An 18,889-nucleotide genomic window follows, 5' to 3' on the forward strand; every position below is an offset into this window, starting at 1 on the left:
TATAAAAGAGAGGGGTGACTTTACCGGGGGAGGAAGAGAAATGTGAATTTATAAGCAGTTAGATTAATTAATTGATTGAGATATATATAGATATGTAAAGGTTAATTGATAGAATATTGATAGAGAATAATTAACGGTTTAAACATGAGGATTGAGTAATTAACAATATTTTTTTTTACTTGATAAGACTTATATGCACCAAACTGAATGTATAGAAGAGTTAAAATGACTGACTATGTGATGAGTTATATAGAAATACTATAAAAAGAAGAAATGATTAATATAGAGAGAACAAATCAAATTGTTTGATTTAAATGTGGGAAATTTTTATGGTTTATGACATACAGAAATATTCAAAACTGGAAAATGGGATAAATTGTTTATCTAAAGAAGTATAGTTTGGATGTTTAGTAAGTAAAAGAGTTAAAGATGTACTGCTTAATATAATGGAGAATATATATTTGTTTTAGATAGAGGAAATTAATAGAAGTAAGGGAAAAGGGACAGAGGGTGGGAAAGCTGTTGGAAGTCAACAAAAGGGGGGGAAAGGGAGGGGGTTAGAAACGAAAAATTAGGGGATAATTGAATGCAATGTAATGTAAAAATATTAATGTTCTAACCCAATAAAAATTTTACAAAAAAAAAAAAAAAAGAAAAGCTGATGCTACCAGGGCTGGAAGAGAATCAGCTATCTGGCCCGGAAGTTGGCAGAAAAGCAAACGGGCAACTCGAACCAGATCTTTTTAGTGTTCACAAAGAACGGCAAAGATGTTGATAGGAAGTGGATAGCACGTAAAAAGGTAAAGGTGTGCAATTACTGACCCATGGGGGAACATCACATCACGATGTTTTCTTGGCAGACTTTTTACAGGGTGGTTTGCCATTGCCTTCCCCAGTCATCTACACTTTACCCCCAGGAAACTGGGTAGTCATTTTACCGACCTCGGAAGGATGGAAGGCTGAGTCAACCTTGAGCTGGCTACCTGAACCCAGCTTCCGCTGGGATCGAACTCAGGTCATGAGCAGAGCTTGGGCTGCAGTACTGCAGCTTACCACTTTCCGACAAAGGGCAGGTAATTAGCCACAGACGGGAGGCTTCAAAGCACAGACTGTTTGGGAACCAGGAAAGTGCTTCAGTCTCTGAATATCTTTGGAAAGGCGTAGGCCACCTTGGACCTGAAGAGCTTTCCCAAGCTCTTTTCCTTGCTTCTTCCTTCCCCCTGTGGCTGATACCTGCTCTTCCTTACTGCTCTCCTCATATAGCAGATCTTGCTTGGGCAACAGAGCACCTCTGTGCACAGCTCACAGACTTCTGCCCCTGCCACAGTTTCTTGACTCGGCATGCCTTTTTCACCATTCCCTGGGCAGTCAAAATCCCGTTTCCTGCTCCACTCAGCACACCAGTCTTTCTTGTCTGGGCTGCCTTTGGGGAACTGACCTCAACCAGACCAAAATATAATTCTGCCTTCAGCAAGGTGCATCAACCCTACCCTAAAGGAGAAACATGAGATTCACCCCAGAAATGTGGTCACAGTGAGCTAGAGGCGTAAGCTTCAGGAGTCATCTTTTTAAACACGAGCTTGGAACCAGGGGCCAGGCTGCAGAGTTTGTATTCACATGTGAGCCAGTAACACAGAGTGTTAGCAGAAGTGCAGGGGTGGGCAGACTGCTGACCATCACCAGTAAATGTGATACCCTCCCGAGGTGCCACATGAGCTGTGAACCTTTGGCTCTGTGCCCTGCATAGTATCTCATTTTCAGGAAACAATTCCTGGCTCGCCATGAAATGCAAGGGCGGGGGAGACATCCTCTTTTACAGCTGAGTATTCCAGCCAGCTGAAGTGACCAAGTGCCCCTGCTAACCCTGAAAAGGCAAGATGGTCAGATCAGCTTCGAAAATATTTTGGTTGCGTGTGTGCATTTAATGCATTCTGAAATGGTTTTCCCAGGGGTTATTCCGTAGAAAAAGAGCTGGAGGAACTCATTAGCATAACTCATTTGCATATCTATCTGCATATGCCATGCCCCTTGCCATCACCGGAAGTGCGTCCTTAGCATGGCTGATTTGCATATGCCATGCCCCCTGACATCACCTATTCTGGCTGTTTTGGACCCAATCCTGGCCATTCAGGGACGAAATTGGGCCCAAAATGGCAAAAAAGGGCTGAAAATGGCCAAAAGGGGCCCAAAATGGTCAGGATCGGGCCGCTGCTGAGTGGGAGAGTGATCCGCCACCTGTCAGAAGCCCAATCTGGGCCATTTTGGCCCCAATTCAGGCTGAAATGGGCCCCAAATTGCCAAGAGTTAGGTGGGCGGGTCCACCTGACATGTGACCTCTTTGGGGAACTGCCGGAAGTGCGTTCCCCCTTGAAATGAGCTCTGGGTTTTCCAAAGATTATCTTTCCTGGTGGGGGGGGGGAAGGAATAATAAAAAAAAAGAACAAACCAACCATCTGTCCACAGAAAAAGGCAGAAAAGGATCCAAGAATCATCACAGGTCACACACAGCAACCCTGGTAGAAGGCACCCCTTCCCCTTTACATGTTACCACAGTATCATAAAGGGCCGTTTTCAGCAGATACTTTTCTTGGCCCTGAGGGATCCGGTGGCACTGGACGGCCACAGGAAAGGGCAGCTGTAGAAATGGTGAGATCAGGTGGGGCACTGGGGCTGAGACAGGAGAAGGTGTTAGTTAACCCCTGGTACCCTGCTGGAGGTAGGGCCTGGGGCTCCCAAGTCCCTTAGACCTCAGACATGAAGGGGAGGAAATGTGGATCCTCCAGATCCTCCTCCTCCCGCCTCCTGTCTTTATGCTATCCATTAAGCTTGGGATTCTTATTCTATTCTTTGTATCTGACACGGACTTGAAAGAGAACTACAACGCACCATAAAGATTCTAAAATATCATCCGCTGATCTTGAGAAGAACCAGCTGTTGAAATTCTCTAAGCATTTTGCCTCCTTGAGCCATCGTGGAACATTCTGTGAATCCAGTCACATTTGTCATACCCGCATACTAATACATTTAAGTCAGTGACACTCCATCACTGAGTAGAGGGGCCGTGGCTCAGTGGCAGAGCATCTGCTTGGCACACAGAAGGTCTGAGGCTCAATTGCCAACATCTAAAGTTAAAAGCATCTCTGTGCATAATGAGTTGCATCCAGACTAAATTGGCAATTTCCATTAATTCCCCTTTCTTGCTACATAGACGCTGCTCATGTATCCCCCAGGAGCAGCAGGTAATGAAGATCAGTAGGCTGCGGTGGGCAGAGGATGGCAAGAAAGTTCCATTTCAATGCGAGAAAATTTAGCCTGTGGCGCCAACCCAACGGGGGAATGAAAAGGGCAGGTCCCAGGTAGACCCACACGGCTGGCACATGCTTTTCTGTTAAGAGTCACCTTAATATTCCAGAGTTGTTTAGTTTTGCAAGCCAGCTTGGTTGGATCCAGCCAGTTTTTTTCACTCTATCTCATCCAATTCCCTCCTTACTACAGCCCCCATCCAGCATGGCTTTTGTCCATGCAGGACCCACAATTCCCAGCATAGCCTTTTGGGGAAATTCCCTCCTTCCTTGTGCACCAAAGGAAAAGCTGGCCACCATATTTGTATAACAACAACATTTGATGTATATATCGCCCTTCAGGACAACTTAACGCCCACTCACAGCGGTTTACAAAGTGTGTTATAATTATGCTCATGGCAATCACCCTGTGAGGTAGGTCGGTCTGAGAGAACTCTGAGAGAGCTGTGACTGAGCCGAGGTCACCAAGCTGGCTTCAAGCGGAGGATTGAAGAATCAAACACGACTCTCCAGATTAGAGTTCTGCCATCCTTAACCACTACACTAAACTGTAGTATCACTTCCCTACACTAAGCATTTAGGATAAGAATTTTTTAATAAGGCGAACAGAAAAACGGTTACTAGCTTTCATTCAACATCAAGAGTATCCCACAACAAGATCTTATTCTTATTTCTCCACTGGGTTTATGGATTACAAAATGGTCCCACAGCAGCTTTTGAAGTTTCTGCTGTGAGATAAGTTTTTCCACATTGTCCGCCCTACCTAGGGTTGCCAGCCTCCAGGTAGTGGCTGGAGATCTCCCGGAATTACAACAGGTCTCCAGGCCACAGAGATCAGTTCACTTGGAGAAAATGGCTACTTTGAGGGGTGGACTCTATGGAATTAGGCCATGCCAAGGTCCTTTCCCTCCCCAAACCCCACTTTCTCTAGTTTCTCCAGGTTTCACCCCCTAGATCTCTAGGAATTTCCCAACTTGGAGCTGGCAATCCTAGCCCAATAACCAGAGCTAGCAGCCATTGATGGACCTTTCCTCTTTACCAAATGCTTGACAAAGGTGCTTCCAATGTGCTGTGCTGGTACAAAAACAGTGACCCCTGATTCCTGGAACAGCAATGGAATTGCAGAGGCCTGAGCAAAAATACTGAGGGAAAGTCTGGGGAGCTTCCATGGAAATTAGTCTAGCTCAGTCTCTAGATTAATTAAGAGGAATTAAAAAGCAAAGAGGAAGACGTGTGGTCCAAATCAGATGGTGAAAGAAAGATTTCCACATATATTTCTATATATGCCTGCTGGGTGACCTTGGGCCAGCCACACAGCCTCAGCCTAACCTACCTCATAGGGCTGCTGTGAGAACAAAACAACATAAGTTACTTTGAGTGCTCACTGAGAAAGTCAGAGTATAAGTAAATAAATAAATTTGCCCCTAAAGTGGGGAGACACCTATTTATTTTTAATAAAAATGGGACAGATGGGCAAGGGAAGCCAAACCTTACCTTTTCAACTTGCCGTACATTGCTGTGTTCTGTCGCTTTTCGTACATACCTTGCAGCCTGGCTCTCTTTTACTGGAGCCAGGCTGGAAGAAAAAAAATACTTCAAGAGCTGGAGTGCAGTGATGTAAGGGATAAGGCTCCTTACATGTTAGCACTGGGAATTGTTTTAATAGATTGCAACCCTATTCCACTTTAGGGTGTTCTGTCTAGAATCATAGAATTGGAAGGGACCTAAGAAAGCTTATTCTACACAAAATTATATTTTTTCCCCCTTTTTAAACTGCAAACACAATCCTCCATACTGCCCACAACATGTAAAGGAAAGAATACTTTAGGGCACCAATATCCAAGATGCCCAAGGGCTGTCGAACAGTTAAAATATATCACTCGTGAGCCTGGTTTTTATTTATGATATGAAGTTTGCATCCTGTTCTCCTTCTGAGAAGCTTTTATTAGAACCCATATAGGTCCACAAAGCAGCATATAACATTAAAGGGAACAATTATCAAATATTTTTTTAAAATACCAGCACCACCACAAAAAACTGGTAAGTCAGTTAGGAGAGCCCTAGACCAAGCTAGAAGAACAAGAACAAAGATGTCCAAGCAGAATATAGAATCTTATCCATCAACCACAAATAATTTCTAAAGCAAAACCAGCCAACCATTTTTTAAAAACGTGCAAGTGGCAAAGCACAGCTGGCCTTTCTGTAACTGAACCAACTTCAAATATGCCTAAATTTCAGGGGTTTGGCAGCAAGTGAATTAAATTAGCACATCAGCTTCCATTCTTAACTTTTAGCGGTTGACTCATCAACAATTTCCTAGGCTCCTATGAGAGGCCCAGGCCTGAATTACGCCGAATTCTTGTCTGCAATATCTCTGACTTTGCTTCCCAGAAGGGTAGAAGTGAAACTAAAAACAATGAATCAATGTCCACTTTTCGCTTCCTTGGGAGAGGTTAATGGATAACTTTGTTGTTACAACACAACCAGGCCTGTCCTTAGTAATCAGAGTCCACCAGAGTCCACCAGATTCTTGCTGGTACAAAATATACTTTCTCCGGCTTCAGATTCTCAGGCCTGCAAGGTATAATTTGGAACTTCAAAAAGTCATGAGAAATTCTGTGCGAGCCACACCACCCAGTAAGTGCGGCATCTGGATAAGTCTGCACTGCAACACAGAATAGCATTCGTTTTTTTACGTCTCACTATTGAGAAACGACTTGTTATGGTTGCCAAACTCCAGGTGGAGCCTGGAGCTCTCCTGGAATTGCAATGGACTTCCAGATGATAGAGATCAGTTCCTCTGAAGGAAATGGCTGCTTTGAAGGGTGGACTCTATCGTATTATACCTCACTGAGGTCCCTCCTCTTCTGAAACCCCACCCTCCCTAGGCTCCACCCCCAAATCTCTAGGAATTTCCCAACTCAGAGTTGGCAACCCTATGGCTTCTGAAATTTGACAAATGTTCTTAGGATTGTACCGTGAATGCCCTAAAGCTACCTCAACAAAATGAGACTTACCAATTTTATTAATTTAGTAAACTTAAACCCTCACCTCTTCTCATAAAGATACCAACAAAAGCTTTCAACAAGAAAAACTCAGGAGAAATAAAGAGAATCAAAACACACACAAACAGAGAGATTTCTCATCACCATATTTGCATATTGCTTTATAGCAACACTTCATGAGATGGTTGAATAAAACAAAACTCAAATATAAAGCGAGAACAAAAAATAAAAAACTATCCACAATCCAGAAGCACTTAAAATCCAGCAGTAGGAAAAACCAACACATTTCAGTTGACACACAATTACAGGGAACAAAAAGTCTCCTCTTGCCTTCAAAAACAAGCAGGTGATGAAAACAAACATTTTTTAAAAAAATCAACCATTTAGAAAAACCCAATCAAGGACAGACTTTCAACTTCATGAACCAAGTCTACATTTCTAAAGTAAAACAAACTCCAGTAGCACCTTAAAGACTAACAACATTTATTTCAATATGATTCTTCGTGAATCCAAGCTCATTTCTTCATATATGTGGAAAGCTGATCATTTTGGTGCCGTGAGAATTTTATTTTGCTACAACAGAGTAACAGGTCTACCCCTCCACACATTCCCAAAGGCCAGCCCAGACAAACTAGGTTTTCACTTGCTTCCTAGAGGAGACAAGCAATGAAGCTAGGCAGCCCTCTAGGGGACCGTATCCCACAGCCCTGGGGAAACCACTGAAAAGACCATGCTCCTAGGAGATGTTAATGTGCTGCTCACAAAAAAGTACCCTAAACAGAAATGGACAAATTGACTTCAATATTGAAAGGACAAATGGAAGAGGACTTTGCTGGGCCCTGGACTCTGTTCTATGACTGGGCTAAAAATAAGTATAAAGACTTGAGTGTATTAAGGATATAAAGGTTTTAATGTAATTTGTTTCAACTATCACAGTCTATCTGTTTGTAGTACTAAATGATATGTAACGTTGCAAGCAAACTATACAGCATGTTTCCTGTTTTTTCTTTTCCTACCCCCCCCCTTTCTATCCCCATTCCCCCCTGCTTTGATTTTCTGAAAAGTTAATAAAAGATATATATTTTTTAAAAGTACCCTAAACAGGGCTTCCTTGGTAGATCTTAAACAGCAGTATAACTTACATTGGAGATGCTCCACAAGGTATTTGCCTTCAACATTGACATAAATCCAGGGTGACCAGGTCTCCTGCTGTAGCATGAGACACCAGTGGTGGGGGGAATAGGCATTGGGCCAATGCTATGACATCACTTCTGGTTTGAACCTGGAAGTGAGGTCATCACATTGGCATGATGCTCTATGATCCCCCCAAATGTCTTTGATAAGGGTTCACCCTGAAAGGGATACCACAGAGTTGACACAGGGCCTATTTGCACGCCCTCCCCAAACCTCCTATAGGGTGCCAGCACTCAGCTGGCAACCCTACACAACCCACTGGGTGTGGGGTGATCTGAAAGCTGCCTATGTTTTGGGGCAGCAACAACTCCTTCACAGATGAAAATCCACTATCTGCTGCAGTCAGGAGCATGCCGGTATGAACCAGGCTTTTTGTTACCAAGCTCTCAACTGATGCCCATTTTAATAATGAGGGTCCAATAAATGACATAGAAAATCTGTGGCCAAAGCTAAAGATACAAAGCATTTCAACAGAAAATGCTCAAAGTGTTATGCAAAACTCCGGGGGGGGTGTTATTTGGTAATTTAGTGGACACATTTTATGTCTCCTTCGTACGAAACACAGAACAACCATTATCTCCAAACATTTGGTTGCTGGTTTGAGAGCGGGATCTGTTATTAATTATCACTGTAGTACTAGTTTAAGTCTACTGTTGTGCTGAATACCAGAAGACAGAAATTATGTTTGCTAAGTAAAGGGGAGAACAAAAAACCAAATAAGGAACGAGGAGAGGTGGAAAAATGTAACGGATGTATTTATTCCTAATGAGGCTAGCACTCATCCAATTACAGGAATCAAACCAAGGCAATTTCCAAAATAAGTGTTAAAAGGCCAGCTAACAGTCAAATTGCTCCTGCTCAATGCAAGGGAGGAAATCCCCAGATAAAATCAGCAAGAGCATGTGTATCTGACGTCTTTGCCTGGGGTTTCTTCTACCCATTTAAGTTGGGAAACAAGAATTCTGCCATGTCAATGAATTCCATGGAAAAGACCAAGTGAGTAAAGGCAATGCTGAGCATACTTTTTCGAATCTGCACCACATTGGCCATTTCAAATGTGCTAGGCTTTGTGTGACAATTAGCATGTGTATTCGGAGAGCCTGGGTTAGTTTACCAGTACATGCAGAACTTGCTAATAGAGATGGGCATGAACCATAAAAAAATCAAACCATGTAGTTTGTGGTTCATCACGTTTCACGAACCACAAACCACGAACTTTCACGAACCTGCCCCAGTTCACGAACCAGTTCATTTTGGTTTGTGAAAACATCACTTCCGGGGCCAGCAAATAACCACTTCTGGATCAGCAGAAGGTCTGCAGAAAGCCCAACCCCTGTTGCCTAGGAAACTGATTGATTGCCACCAGGCTGTCTGTACTGACAAACCAAAAAACAAACCAAACGAACCGCCCTAAAGTTTGTGGTGGTTCATCAGAAATGGCCTTTAACAAACCGCTGGTTTGCGAACCACAATCCAGACTAGTTCATGATGAACTTTGATTCGTGTTTCGGTTCGTGCCCATCTCTACTTGCTAATAGGCCAAATGAAAAAGTCTTCCCATTTCTGATTCCTTGGGACATTCCCCCCCTTGACTTTTTTATATATATATATATATATATCTTCATAATCATGAGGGCTAGCAACGCATTTCAAAAATCAGAAGTGGGATTTCTAATTGCCATCTTTAGTGAATTCAGGGAGGGGATTTCACTCTCTCCTAATGAAGACATGCACATTAATTTTAGAAATGCCTTTGTTAAGGAACATTACTCCAAAAGGGCAAGCATAGCAAGACAAAGATTCAATAACTGTGCATGACAGCAGAATATTTTATGAACATCATTGGATTTTGCTGTTTGGTATGTCGCTCTGGATGCTACCACTGCAGATAGCTCAACTAATAATACGTGGTTGATTTAATTATGTTAATACGGAGGTCTTTTGGTTCTATGAACATTTTATTAGCAGTCTTGAAAGTTATTTCACAAAATGGCAGAACACTAAATAAATAATTTCTGCAAATAAATAGAAATAAATACATATTTAGGAGCTGTTTGCTTAATAAGCTTCACATAGCCCGGAGGAAAAATATGTCCCTGAGCAAGCAGTTATCTGGCAAACAAAAGTTTGCAAATATTAAAATTGTTCTACTGGGACATTAAGCACTGAAACAAACAGACCAAAAAAATGACACAGGTTTCCATTTGCTCACCAGCAGAAAATAATACTGTTGTTGAAAACAATAATCCTGTACAGCAGCCCACACAGGAATTGATCACTGACAAAAAAAAAGCACCTTGTTTAAAGTGTCCTGTGCTATGAGAAAGAACAGGCACAATAATAAAACTTGTTCGGTGTGGGGGTGGGGGTTAACAAGTTTATACTTGTTAACAAGTATAAAATAGACAAAATCCTTATTCCCCTAAACCAGTAGCAAAATTCCCTGATGATTCTAACAGAGCTAAACACAACTTTCTGCGTCAGGTATCATCAGCCAATCACAATTATATATTTTTAATCTCTGCAAGTTTTAAATTAATATTAATAAAGATGACCAACAAGCCACACAATGTACTGTCCTATTACAAGCAAACAAAAATAGTTTCTGTGGATGTGGTTTAGTGGCAAAGACCCGCGTTACCCGCAGAAAGTCCCAAATTCAATCCCTGGCATCCAGGGGTCATTTCGTAGAAAAAGAGCTGGAGGAACTCATTAGCATAACTCGTTAGCATATGTCACGCCCCTTGACATCACCAGAAGTGTGTCATTAGCATAACTGATTTGCATATGCCACACCCCATGACATCACCTATCCTGGCAGTTTTGGACCCAATCCTGGACATTCAGGGCCGAACTTGGGCCCAAAATGGCAAAAAGGGGCTAAAAATAGCTGAAAAGGGCCCCAAAAAGGTCAGGATCAGGCTGCTGATGAGCGGGAGAGTGATCCACCACCTGTCAGAGGCCCGATCTGGGCCGTTTTGGCCCCAATCCAGGCTGAAATGGGTCCAAAATGGCCGAGAGTCAGGTGGGCGGGGCCACCTGACATGTGACCTCTTTGGGGAACTGCTGGAACTGCGTTCCTGCGCATTACCCCTCGAAATGAGCCCTGCTGGCATCTATAATGAAAAGAATCAGGTAGCAGGTAATGGGAAAGACCTCTGCCTGAGACCTCAGAGAGTTGCTGCCAGTCAGAGCAAACAACCCAACCTCAATGGACCAATGACCCAACTCAGTAAAAAGCAGCTTCATGTGAATATTTTTACAGTCTGATCAAATTAGAATGTCAATTCCAGTACAAAGCAAATGAGTTCTATTTTTTTCCTAAATAAATCAAGGATTAGAGTCCTTTGGGGAGGGACCTGATTTTAGCTGTTCATTTCCCCTCCTCTGCACACCTCAGACTTCGAACGACCCCTCTTTAATTGTGGATATTTCAGCCACTTACCAATGCCAAGCAAGTGATGAATAACTTGAATGGGAAATAGCCATCCAAAATACACTAAAACTCTCAACCCTCCCCGGCTATAGGATACAATACCTTCGGCGATGAATTAAGCAAGGAAGAAGAGGAAGGAGAACCAAGGAGGAATAGAAGAAGGAGAGGACTCAGAGACTAACTCCTTCTATCCGGATGTGAAGAAACAAGATAAATAGAAGAATGATTCTTACAAGGCATTTCTGCCGAAGATATAGAAACTGTATATGAACTTATGGAGAGGGGTGGGAGGGCAATGGGTATACATGTATGGGAATAAGGATGTTTTGAAGGAATGGAAATAAAAAATAAATTAATTTAAAAAAAAAACCAATGCCAAGCAAGAACCATTGGAGCTGCCAGTAAAAGATTATTATACTAGTAGTCTAGTAGTGCTTCGAGAAGAGTCATTCAGGTAATCCAAAAGAACAACTAATGTTCGGGTCTCAGGCTTATTCCAGAAATCTGGTTAATCATCCCTAATAATTGAGATCAAGTCAAAATGAATCACATTCCATTCTTAAAAGAAAAAGAAAATCAACCCGTTAAAGAGTATTTAGATCTATCTGTAGGTAAGAGTTCTTTTCCAACTCTCCATTTTAACCATGGGACAAAAAAAATCTGGCATGCTACATCGCTGTGTTCAAACATAGATTTTCCATGAAAAAGTTGTTCATTCTCTTCCCCAAGACTTCATTGTCACTCAAAACAAGTGTGTGTAAAGATAGACTTTTGCGGGCTTATAAAAGTCTACTAGATAAAAATCACACAACATTGTACAGACCCAGGAAAGGAGGGACACACCTAGAAATCAGCATCTCTGTGCCCCTCAATTGATTTAGATACCCGGTAGCAGCACATTTAAAACAGTCTGCTTTTGTTTTTTATCAATCAAAAACCTGACAGACATTTAGAGCTATCCTTCCGGTTTTCATATGTGCAGAACCAAAGAGAAAAATGTTTTAAGTGGAACATGTGAATTCAGGCTCTGGAAGGACACAAGGGACAGTGGAGGAAGACTTTTGCCCACTAAGCTAGCTTCCCCCCAGCAAGATTTACATTTAGTACTCTCAAGGGCTCTTTTAAATTGCAGACTTCCTGAGGCAGGGATCTTCTTTCTATGTGTATGTGACATACCTAAAAGCAAACGTACACTACAGATGTATTTGCTCAAACAAAATGTATTTCAGCCTTCCCTTTTTCAGTTATTTCCCATGCATCATGCGCACAAAGAAGATTCTAACCGGCGGATCATGGTTCAGGGAATAACAATGCAATCCAAAAAACATTGATTTTTGGACGGAGACTGGAAGTAGGACTGTTTAGGATTGCTCTCGAAAACAACCATCATCCCAAAATCTTTTTGAAAACTGCATGAACCTTAGATACAGCTATATATTTACCACTAAGAGCAAGTTATTTAGTTAAGTGTGATTTCCTTCCAAGTAAACACACTCATGATCCAGATTCCGCTCCAAAAGTGAAGGCTTATGTGCCTTAATCAAAGCCAGCCCTTAATTCGTTTCTTTCCCCAAACAGTCCAATATGTATTTACCTGCAAGAAAGCCCCAAAGTCAGAGGAACTTACAGTTCTCAGTAAGCATGCTTAGGATTGCACTGGATGCCATATTGTTACATTTTTGATAGAACTGATTATATAGTTCTGCTTTTTATTTTTTTTTATAATGAAACTTCTAAGCCAGGCTAGTACATTAAATCCACTAAGTTTTTTTTAAAAAACAGCAACACTACTTAAGATTAACCACCCGTCTGCAAAAGACTACCAGAGTGGCAGGCTTTAATATCCTGCATTTACTTATCTTGCATGATGAAATGGAAATTAATAGGAGCAGGAGGCAATGCAAAAACAACAGTGCTCGATAAAATGGAGGATAGGTAGAGAGCAACTGGAGGTAGGTGGGCTTGGATACAGGAAAAGATTCCTATTTCCACAGGCAACCAAAAACAAGGTTTTAATCAGAGAACTGGAAGAAGCCACATGGATATGAGCAAAACAACTGCCAACCTGGGTCACAATGATAGGGCACCCACCCCAGTATCTTGTCTTCGTTAGTGGACAGTCAGGTATCAGTTGGTCGAGGCTGCAGCAGCCACCTTCTGTTCTTAGTACCTAGCACCAAATAACTAAGATGCAGGTGCTAATACAGAACCAACCATCCATGAATTATCCAGTCCTTTTTATTAGAGCAGGCATTGTTAACATCCTGTAGCAATGAATTCCATAGGTTACCGCTGCCCGTCAGATAGGCAACTTCTGGCTATAAGATAACTGCAGCTGCAATCCTAAGAACACTTTCCAGAAAACAAGATCCACTGAATAACATAGGTTTACTTCAGAGTAAACCTGCGTAGGATTGCTCCCTATGTATCTCACAGAAAAGGAAGTGCTTCGAATCTAATTTCTCCCTCTCCAGCTATAGGACAATCTATATTGGACACTCATCTGCCATCTTTAAAAAAACCTCCAAGGATTCACATCCACGGCACTCCCAAGCAACACGCTCTGAAAAAGTATCCAACGCTTTGTACAGCCTGCTGTGGACACTTCCAGCGTCTCCAAATTAAGATCCCAGTATCTTTTGGAGTTCCATCCTTGATTCCCAGCTTTGCATCCCAAGGAAAAGGAGTTCAAAAATTTGACTGACACTTCATCTCTTTTGGAAGATGCTTTTGGTAAGTCCTCTGCACTAGGCCAGAGATTCTAGAGGCCTTGGATCTGCTTCACAAATGTAGAATGAGCTACATACCACTTTGGACCATGGAAGGAAGCATTGTTGAGAGGGGCCAGTGGCTCAGTGATAGAGCATCTGCTTGGCGGGCAGAAGGTCCCAGGTTCAATCCCCATCATCTCTACTTAGAAAGATCAGGTAGCAGGTGATATGAAAGACCTCCACCGGAGACCCTGGAGAGATGTGCCAGTCTGACCTTGATGAACCAATGGTCTGATTCAAAAGGAAGCAGCTTCCAGTGTGCCTCCCAGTGTTCAAAAGTAGCACACCGGGGCAACACAAGCCAAGAGTCAGGGCAGAATTTTTCTCTCTCTCTCAGCTCTGTGCTGGCTTTCTGTCTGCATAGAGGGTTTTAAGCGGGGAATCTACCATCTGTGGTCTGAGGTGGTACAATCCCTCTACCGCTTCAGTCTCCAACCATCCTACTTTCTTCCAGATTTGAAACAGTTCTCGGGCTCAAATGACATGGAGCAACAGAAGATCCAGGTGTCCAAACACCATCACATAGAGGTAGCAGAGGGATATGCACCAGAGGAACCCATCCTCCCGCCTGTGGCTTATCTCTCCACAGGTGATTTCCCTCCCCTAGCTAGGCTCCAATACTGGGAGTAAGCATTTAGGGAAGAGGGCGTGTAAAAAAGAGACACAACGGATGCAGGAAGAAGATGCTGGCATCCCTTACACTTTTCAAATTAGATGCCCGCTTTACGTGATTGAGGTAGATTTGGTAAAATGCATAGACCTGCCGCAGTCACATCCTAATACATTTGAGCCTCGGTACAGCAGGTAACTCTGCCCACTCAGGCCCCAGGAGTCAAAGAAGGGAATAAGACTGTTCAACACTGGATCCTGTGATTGGCTGGCAGTACGAAGCCTCTGGATTGGTTGGCAGTATGAGACCTTTGGATTGGTGCCTGGCCTTCTTCTCTTACCAGAGGAATACAATCTGCCTGACATATACCAAGCCACAGGAACTGTGGGGAGATAAGCAGGCTTCCGGTCAAAGCAGCATAAAAATTCTCTAAATAAGTAATAAATAAACTGCAGATATCCTGGACTGGAGAACTGTTCCAGACCTAGGCCCGCTTTTCTGATACCAGTGTGGCCCTAACATACCATTTTTTTCTCCCAGAATCAATAGATCAGAATATCTTATGGGCATGTGATAGCCCCAGTGGACCAGCTCAACAAAATGGCACTAAATGTCATGGTTCACGGCAGCTTTTTAGGTGTGAAAACGAACCAAGGAAGCATTTCATAGCCAGTTCATCTCTGCAGGTACTTTGTGAAAGATCACTACTGTAATAAAACATCATATATCTATAGTTGAGTCATCTCCTTATTTACATATACCCACATTTGAATAGCAATTGATGAGAAGACTTCGAATTATACCTTTGAAGAAAATCTACCCAATGCCTACTCCACTTCTACGTTAAGTGCAAATCAAGGCCTGCATAGGTTTTTGAGTGTAAGCAGGATTAAGGACCAGTGTGTGGGGGGAGGAACAATCAAATTATTACAGCATAAATTCACAACAGTGAATTCACAACCATTCCAGCAAGCTGGAATACATGTCTCAGGTTGATGGCGATTTGACTGGTTTAGGCCCCGGCTAGGGTTGCCAGCTTCAAGTTGGGAAATTCCTGGAGATCTAGAGGGTGAAACCTGGAGAAACCTGGAGAAAGAGGGGTTTGGGGAGGGGAAAGGACCTTGGCATGGCATAATTCCATAGAGTCCACCCCAAAAGTAGCCATTTTCTCCTGGTGAACTGATCCCTGTGGCCTGGAGATCAGTTGTAATTCCGGGAGATCTCCAGCCACTACCTGGAGGCTGGTAACCCTAGCCCCGGCTGTTATTGAAAAGCGAATACTGTTCTGCAACTGGTAGTGTGGCTTCCACCCCAATTGCATGGCAACTTGACCCCATTCTGGCAATGCCTCTAGCAATGTTTGGAGATTGTGGAGTATGATATGGAAAGTGAAAGACAGAAGGGGGAGGGGAGAACAAGAGAGTACTGGCAAAATCTATATAAGAAAAACTAAAAAGTGGGATTGGTAATGCAGTCTGGGAAGGTTGAAGGTCACTGTTTTGAAGATACTGGACTTACGGCGTCAGGTACATGCACCAAAATGCTGCATTGCACTAGAACTGAAATAAATACAATAACATATTCACCAAAACGGGGCACAAGAAGTTTGAACATGTCATCTTGGATAGTAGAGATTACAACTGAGATTACAACTGAGTCTCTACTACTCATCTCAGTGGTGGATGGGCTGAGGAAGCGCTCTGCCTATACACCTTTGTGTTGCCAATTTCTCTTCCTTCACAGGTCAATTTCATCGGCTTATACGCAATGAAAAAAGAAAGGATATCCATAGAGATGAAACTTATTTTCCTATCCTGCCCAAAGTTATTGGGGGACAATCGCCTCCCTTCCAAAATATCAGAAGCAAACCAAGGCCCTAAAACATTTTTTTTTTACTACTCACAGCAAAAGTATTTGACTTCCACAAACCCCTCATCAATCCATTCAAAGTGTAGGTTTCTTTTTCACCTCAATGCATTCATTTTAGGGTGTTCCCCCCACTCCAAATTATCTTAATTCCACAACAGTTCTAATCCAAGAAATACTTGATTATCTCAAAAAAAGAGAGGAAATTTTTAAAAGGAAGGAGGAAAAAATGTAGCTTTTAATTAGTATTTTTTGGGGGGGGGAGCATAAAACAGACTTTCCATCATTACAAACTACGGTGGATTGGTTTTCATCAACCAATTAATTTCACACACACAAATGTACATTTAAAGGGCCTCCCAAGTCAAAGGGTGTTTTACGAATACTATTTTTATAACCTCAGACATTCCAAACTAAAGAGAACGAAAGCGATACTTAAAAAAACATCCTTTGGTACAGTGTGTTTTGCTTCAAACTGGGCCTTTAGTTGTAATGATCTGTAAGCTGTACGGTTTCAGTCTTCTGGTATACAGGTAACAGCATGCATCCGACAGGTCCACCTATGTGTACCCATCCAACCCCCCCTTTTTCAAGTTCTCTACGAATCTCCCCCCATTTCGTTAGTTCTGTTTTTCAGGTCGAGGCATCCAAACGCTCTAACAGTGCTATCCTTAGCAGAGTTGCTCTAATCTAAGCCCATTGATTCCGACAGGCTTTGACTGGGGTAACTCTTTTTAGGATTGCACTGTGCCACCCTACCCAGGTTTTGTCTCCAGAAAAAGGTTTTCCCCTCCCCACCATTCAGACGATAGACCCCAGAGAAGCCAAGGCTCCAACCCCACCGTTGCCAAGAGACCCGTGCGCACGCCTTCAAACCAGAGACTCGCCATCCTTCGCGGGCTCAAGGCAGAGGGAATCCTGCCGTCGGGGAAGCTCTCCGGAGGCGGGGGGCGACTTACCGTGGCAGAGGCCAGGCTGTTGTCCGCCAGGGTGAGATGGTGGGGCTCCCACCGCCTCAGGAACTTCGAGGTGAGGATCTTGCTGAGGAAGGTGCGGGGGTGCCGCACGACGCACACCTGGATGTCCCCTTCCTGCAGCAGCTTGTAGCGCATGCCGTGGCAGTGGCCTCCGCGGCGGCACAGCGCGGCGCCCGTCTTCGCCGGCCCTTCCGGAGCGGACATGTCGCCCAGCAGCGGCTTGCTCTCCTCGATCTGCCGCCGCTCGCCTCCCCCGCCGCAGCTGCCGTTCAGATCCATGGCAGCCCCGCGCCAGGTCCGCCCGTCGAGGCTCGCCTCCTGCCTCCCCGCGACTCTGCGTTCGCCCCACCACCTGGGAGGGTGCTTCGGCTTCCTCCCCTCCCCAAGTCACCTTTCCAATAAAAAAGGGGTATAAAAAGACACGCGCGTACAAAACCAGGCAGAGGGGAGGGGGGAAATGGTTTTAAAAAGGAGATTTTGTTGGTGGGTTGGTTTAAAAAAATTGCAAAGGCGCGCGCACACTCATGCACAAAGAGGAAGCGATTCTTTTTCTTTTTAAAGAAAAGAAAATCCTTGTTTGAAACTTAAACGCGGTTATTTTTTCCCCTTCTCGCGTCCTCTTTTTGGATTTCTTTCTGAACTGTCTGGGGCGTTGGGGGAAGCTTGCTTGCTTTTTTTTTTCTTTCCCCCCTTCAGAGTACCAAATCCATGTTGGAAGGAAAGGCAGATCCACCCGCAGGAAGCAGGAGACAAAGAGAGCAATCCTAAACAGGTCTCCTCGGAATTAAGTCCAATGCATGTTACTCTCAGGATTGCAGCCAAAAGGTAGCCTTCGTTGTTTTAAAAAAGGAGGTGAGGGAATCCTCTTTGGAGCAGCACCAAAAAAGAAGAGGGGGGGGGAACCCACACCACCCCCTTTCCCCCAGCTTGCCTCTTCTTCTCTCTTGCTGGTTGCGGTGCACGTCTGGATGGGGGGCTGCGGATGCGTGTACGAGGGAGGGAGCCTGGGGGAGGTGGATGTGTGAGCAGAGTGGTGTGGGAAAAGGGGGGAAGGGAGAGAAGGAAGAAAGAGAGAGAGAAAGGCGTGTGTCAGCCGCTTCCTCTGCTGGCTGTTGCTGCTGGTAGGCAGGAGCAGAGAAGAGAAAAAAAAAAAAAGCTCCGCGGAAAGATTGTTGCGGGAGCAGCTCCAGGACGCGCCTGATTGGTCCCCTCAGTCATGTGCGGCCCGCTCTGACGTCAATGGGAGCCGGAGTAGCAGATTGCAGCTCTCTTAAGGCAGACTGGGGGGTCGGGGGGGGGGTGCCGAGCGGGTTGCAGAAGCGCGCGCGGAGGTGCCGGCCCTGGCGCGCGCCCTCTCCGGCAGAGCCCCGGGGAAGGGGAAGGCGCGTCGCGAGCGGGCGGAGGCGCGGGATTCAAGCGCTCCGAGCCTGACCCTTGCGCGGTGACGGCGCTGGCGAGCTACCCCCCGCCCCGGGCAGAGCAACGGGGAAGGGGACGTGTCATCAATCTAGACGCTCGGCATGCTGAGCCCCTTTTGGAGCTTGCAAAGCAGGCGGAGTAATTTGCTGGCAGGCTCCCCCCGCTATCCCACCCCCTTTTTTTTTTAGACCTGTCGGGATGGAAGTTTCATTTTTTCATTAATCTGCTGCGGAGGCACGTCAGAGGGGATGAGCCATAGATGACTAGCAGGGAAATCCTAAACAGATTTACACCAGGCTAAGCCTATTG

The 18,889-nt window shown here is 44.2% G+C and overlaps 1 protein-coding gene across 1 annotated transcript in view; it reads right to left on the reverse strand.

The window, feature by feature from the left end:
- CMIP (c-Maf inducing protein) overlaps positions 1-18,277 on the reverse strand; it is a 216,633-nt gene extending 198,356 nt beyond the window's left edge. Inside the window, exon 1 of the mRNA XM_055000397.1 lies at positions 17,144-18,277. Within this exon, the coding sequence (XP_054856372.1) occupies positions 17,144-17,440 (297 nt within the window). The 5' untranslated portion in view covers positions 17,441-18,277. The remainder of the gene's footprint in view (positions 1-17,143) is intronic.
- Positions 18,278-18,889: the final 612 nt, after the last annotated feature.

This window comes from Eublepharis macularius, chromosome 16 (genome assembly GCF_028583425.1).
Source record: "Eublepharis macularius isolate TG4126 chromosome 16, MPM_Emac_v1.0, whole genome shotgun sequence".
In the NCBI taxonomy this organism is placed as follows: domain Eukaryota; kingdom Metazoa; phylum Chordata; class Lepidosauria; order Squamata; family Eublepharidae; genus Eublepharis; species Eublepharis macularius.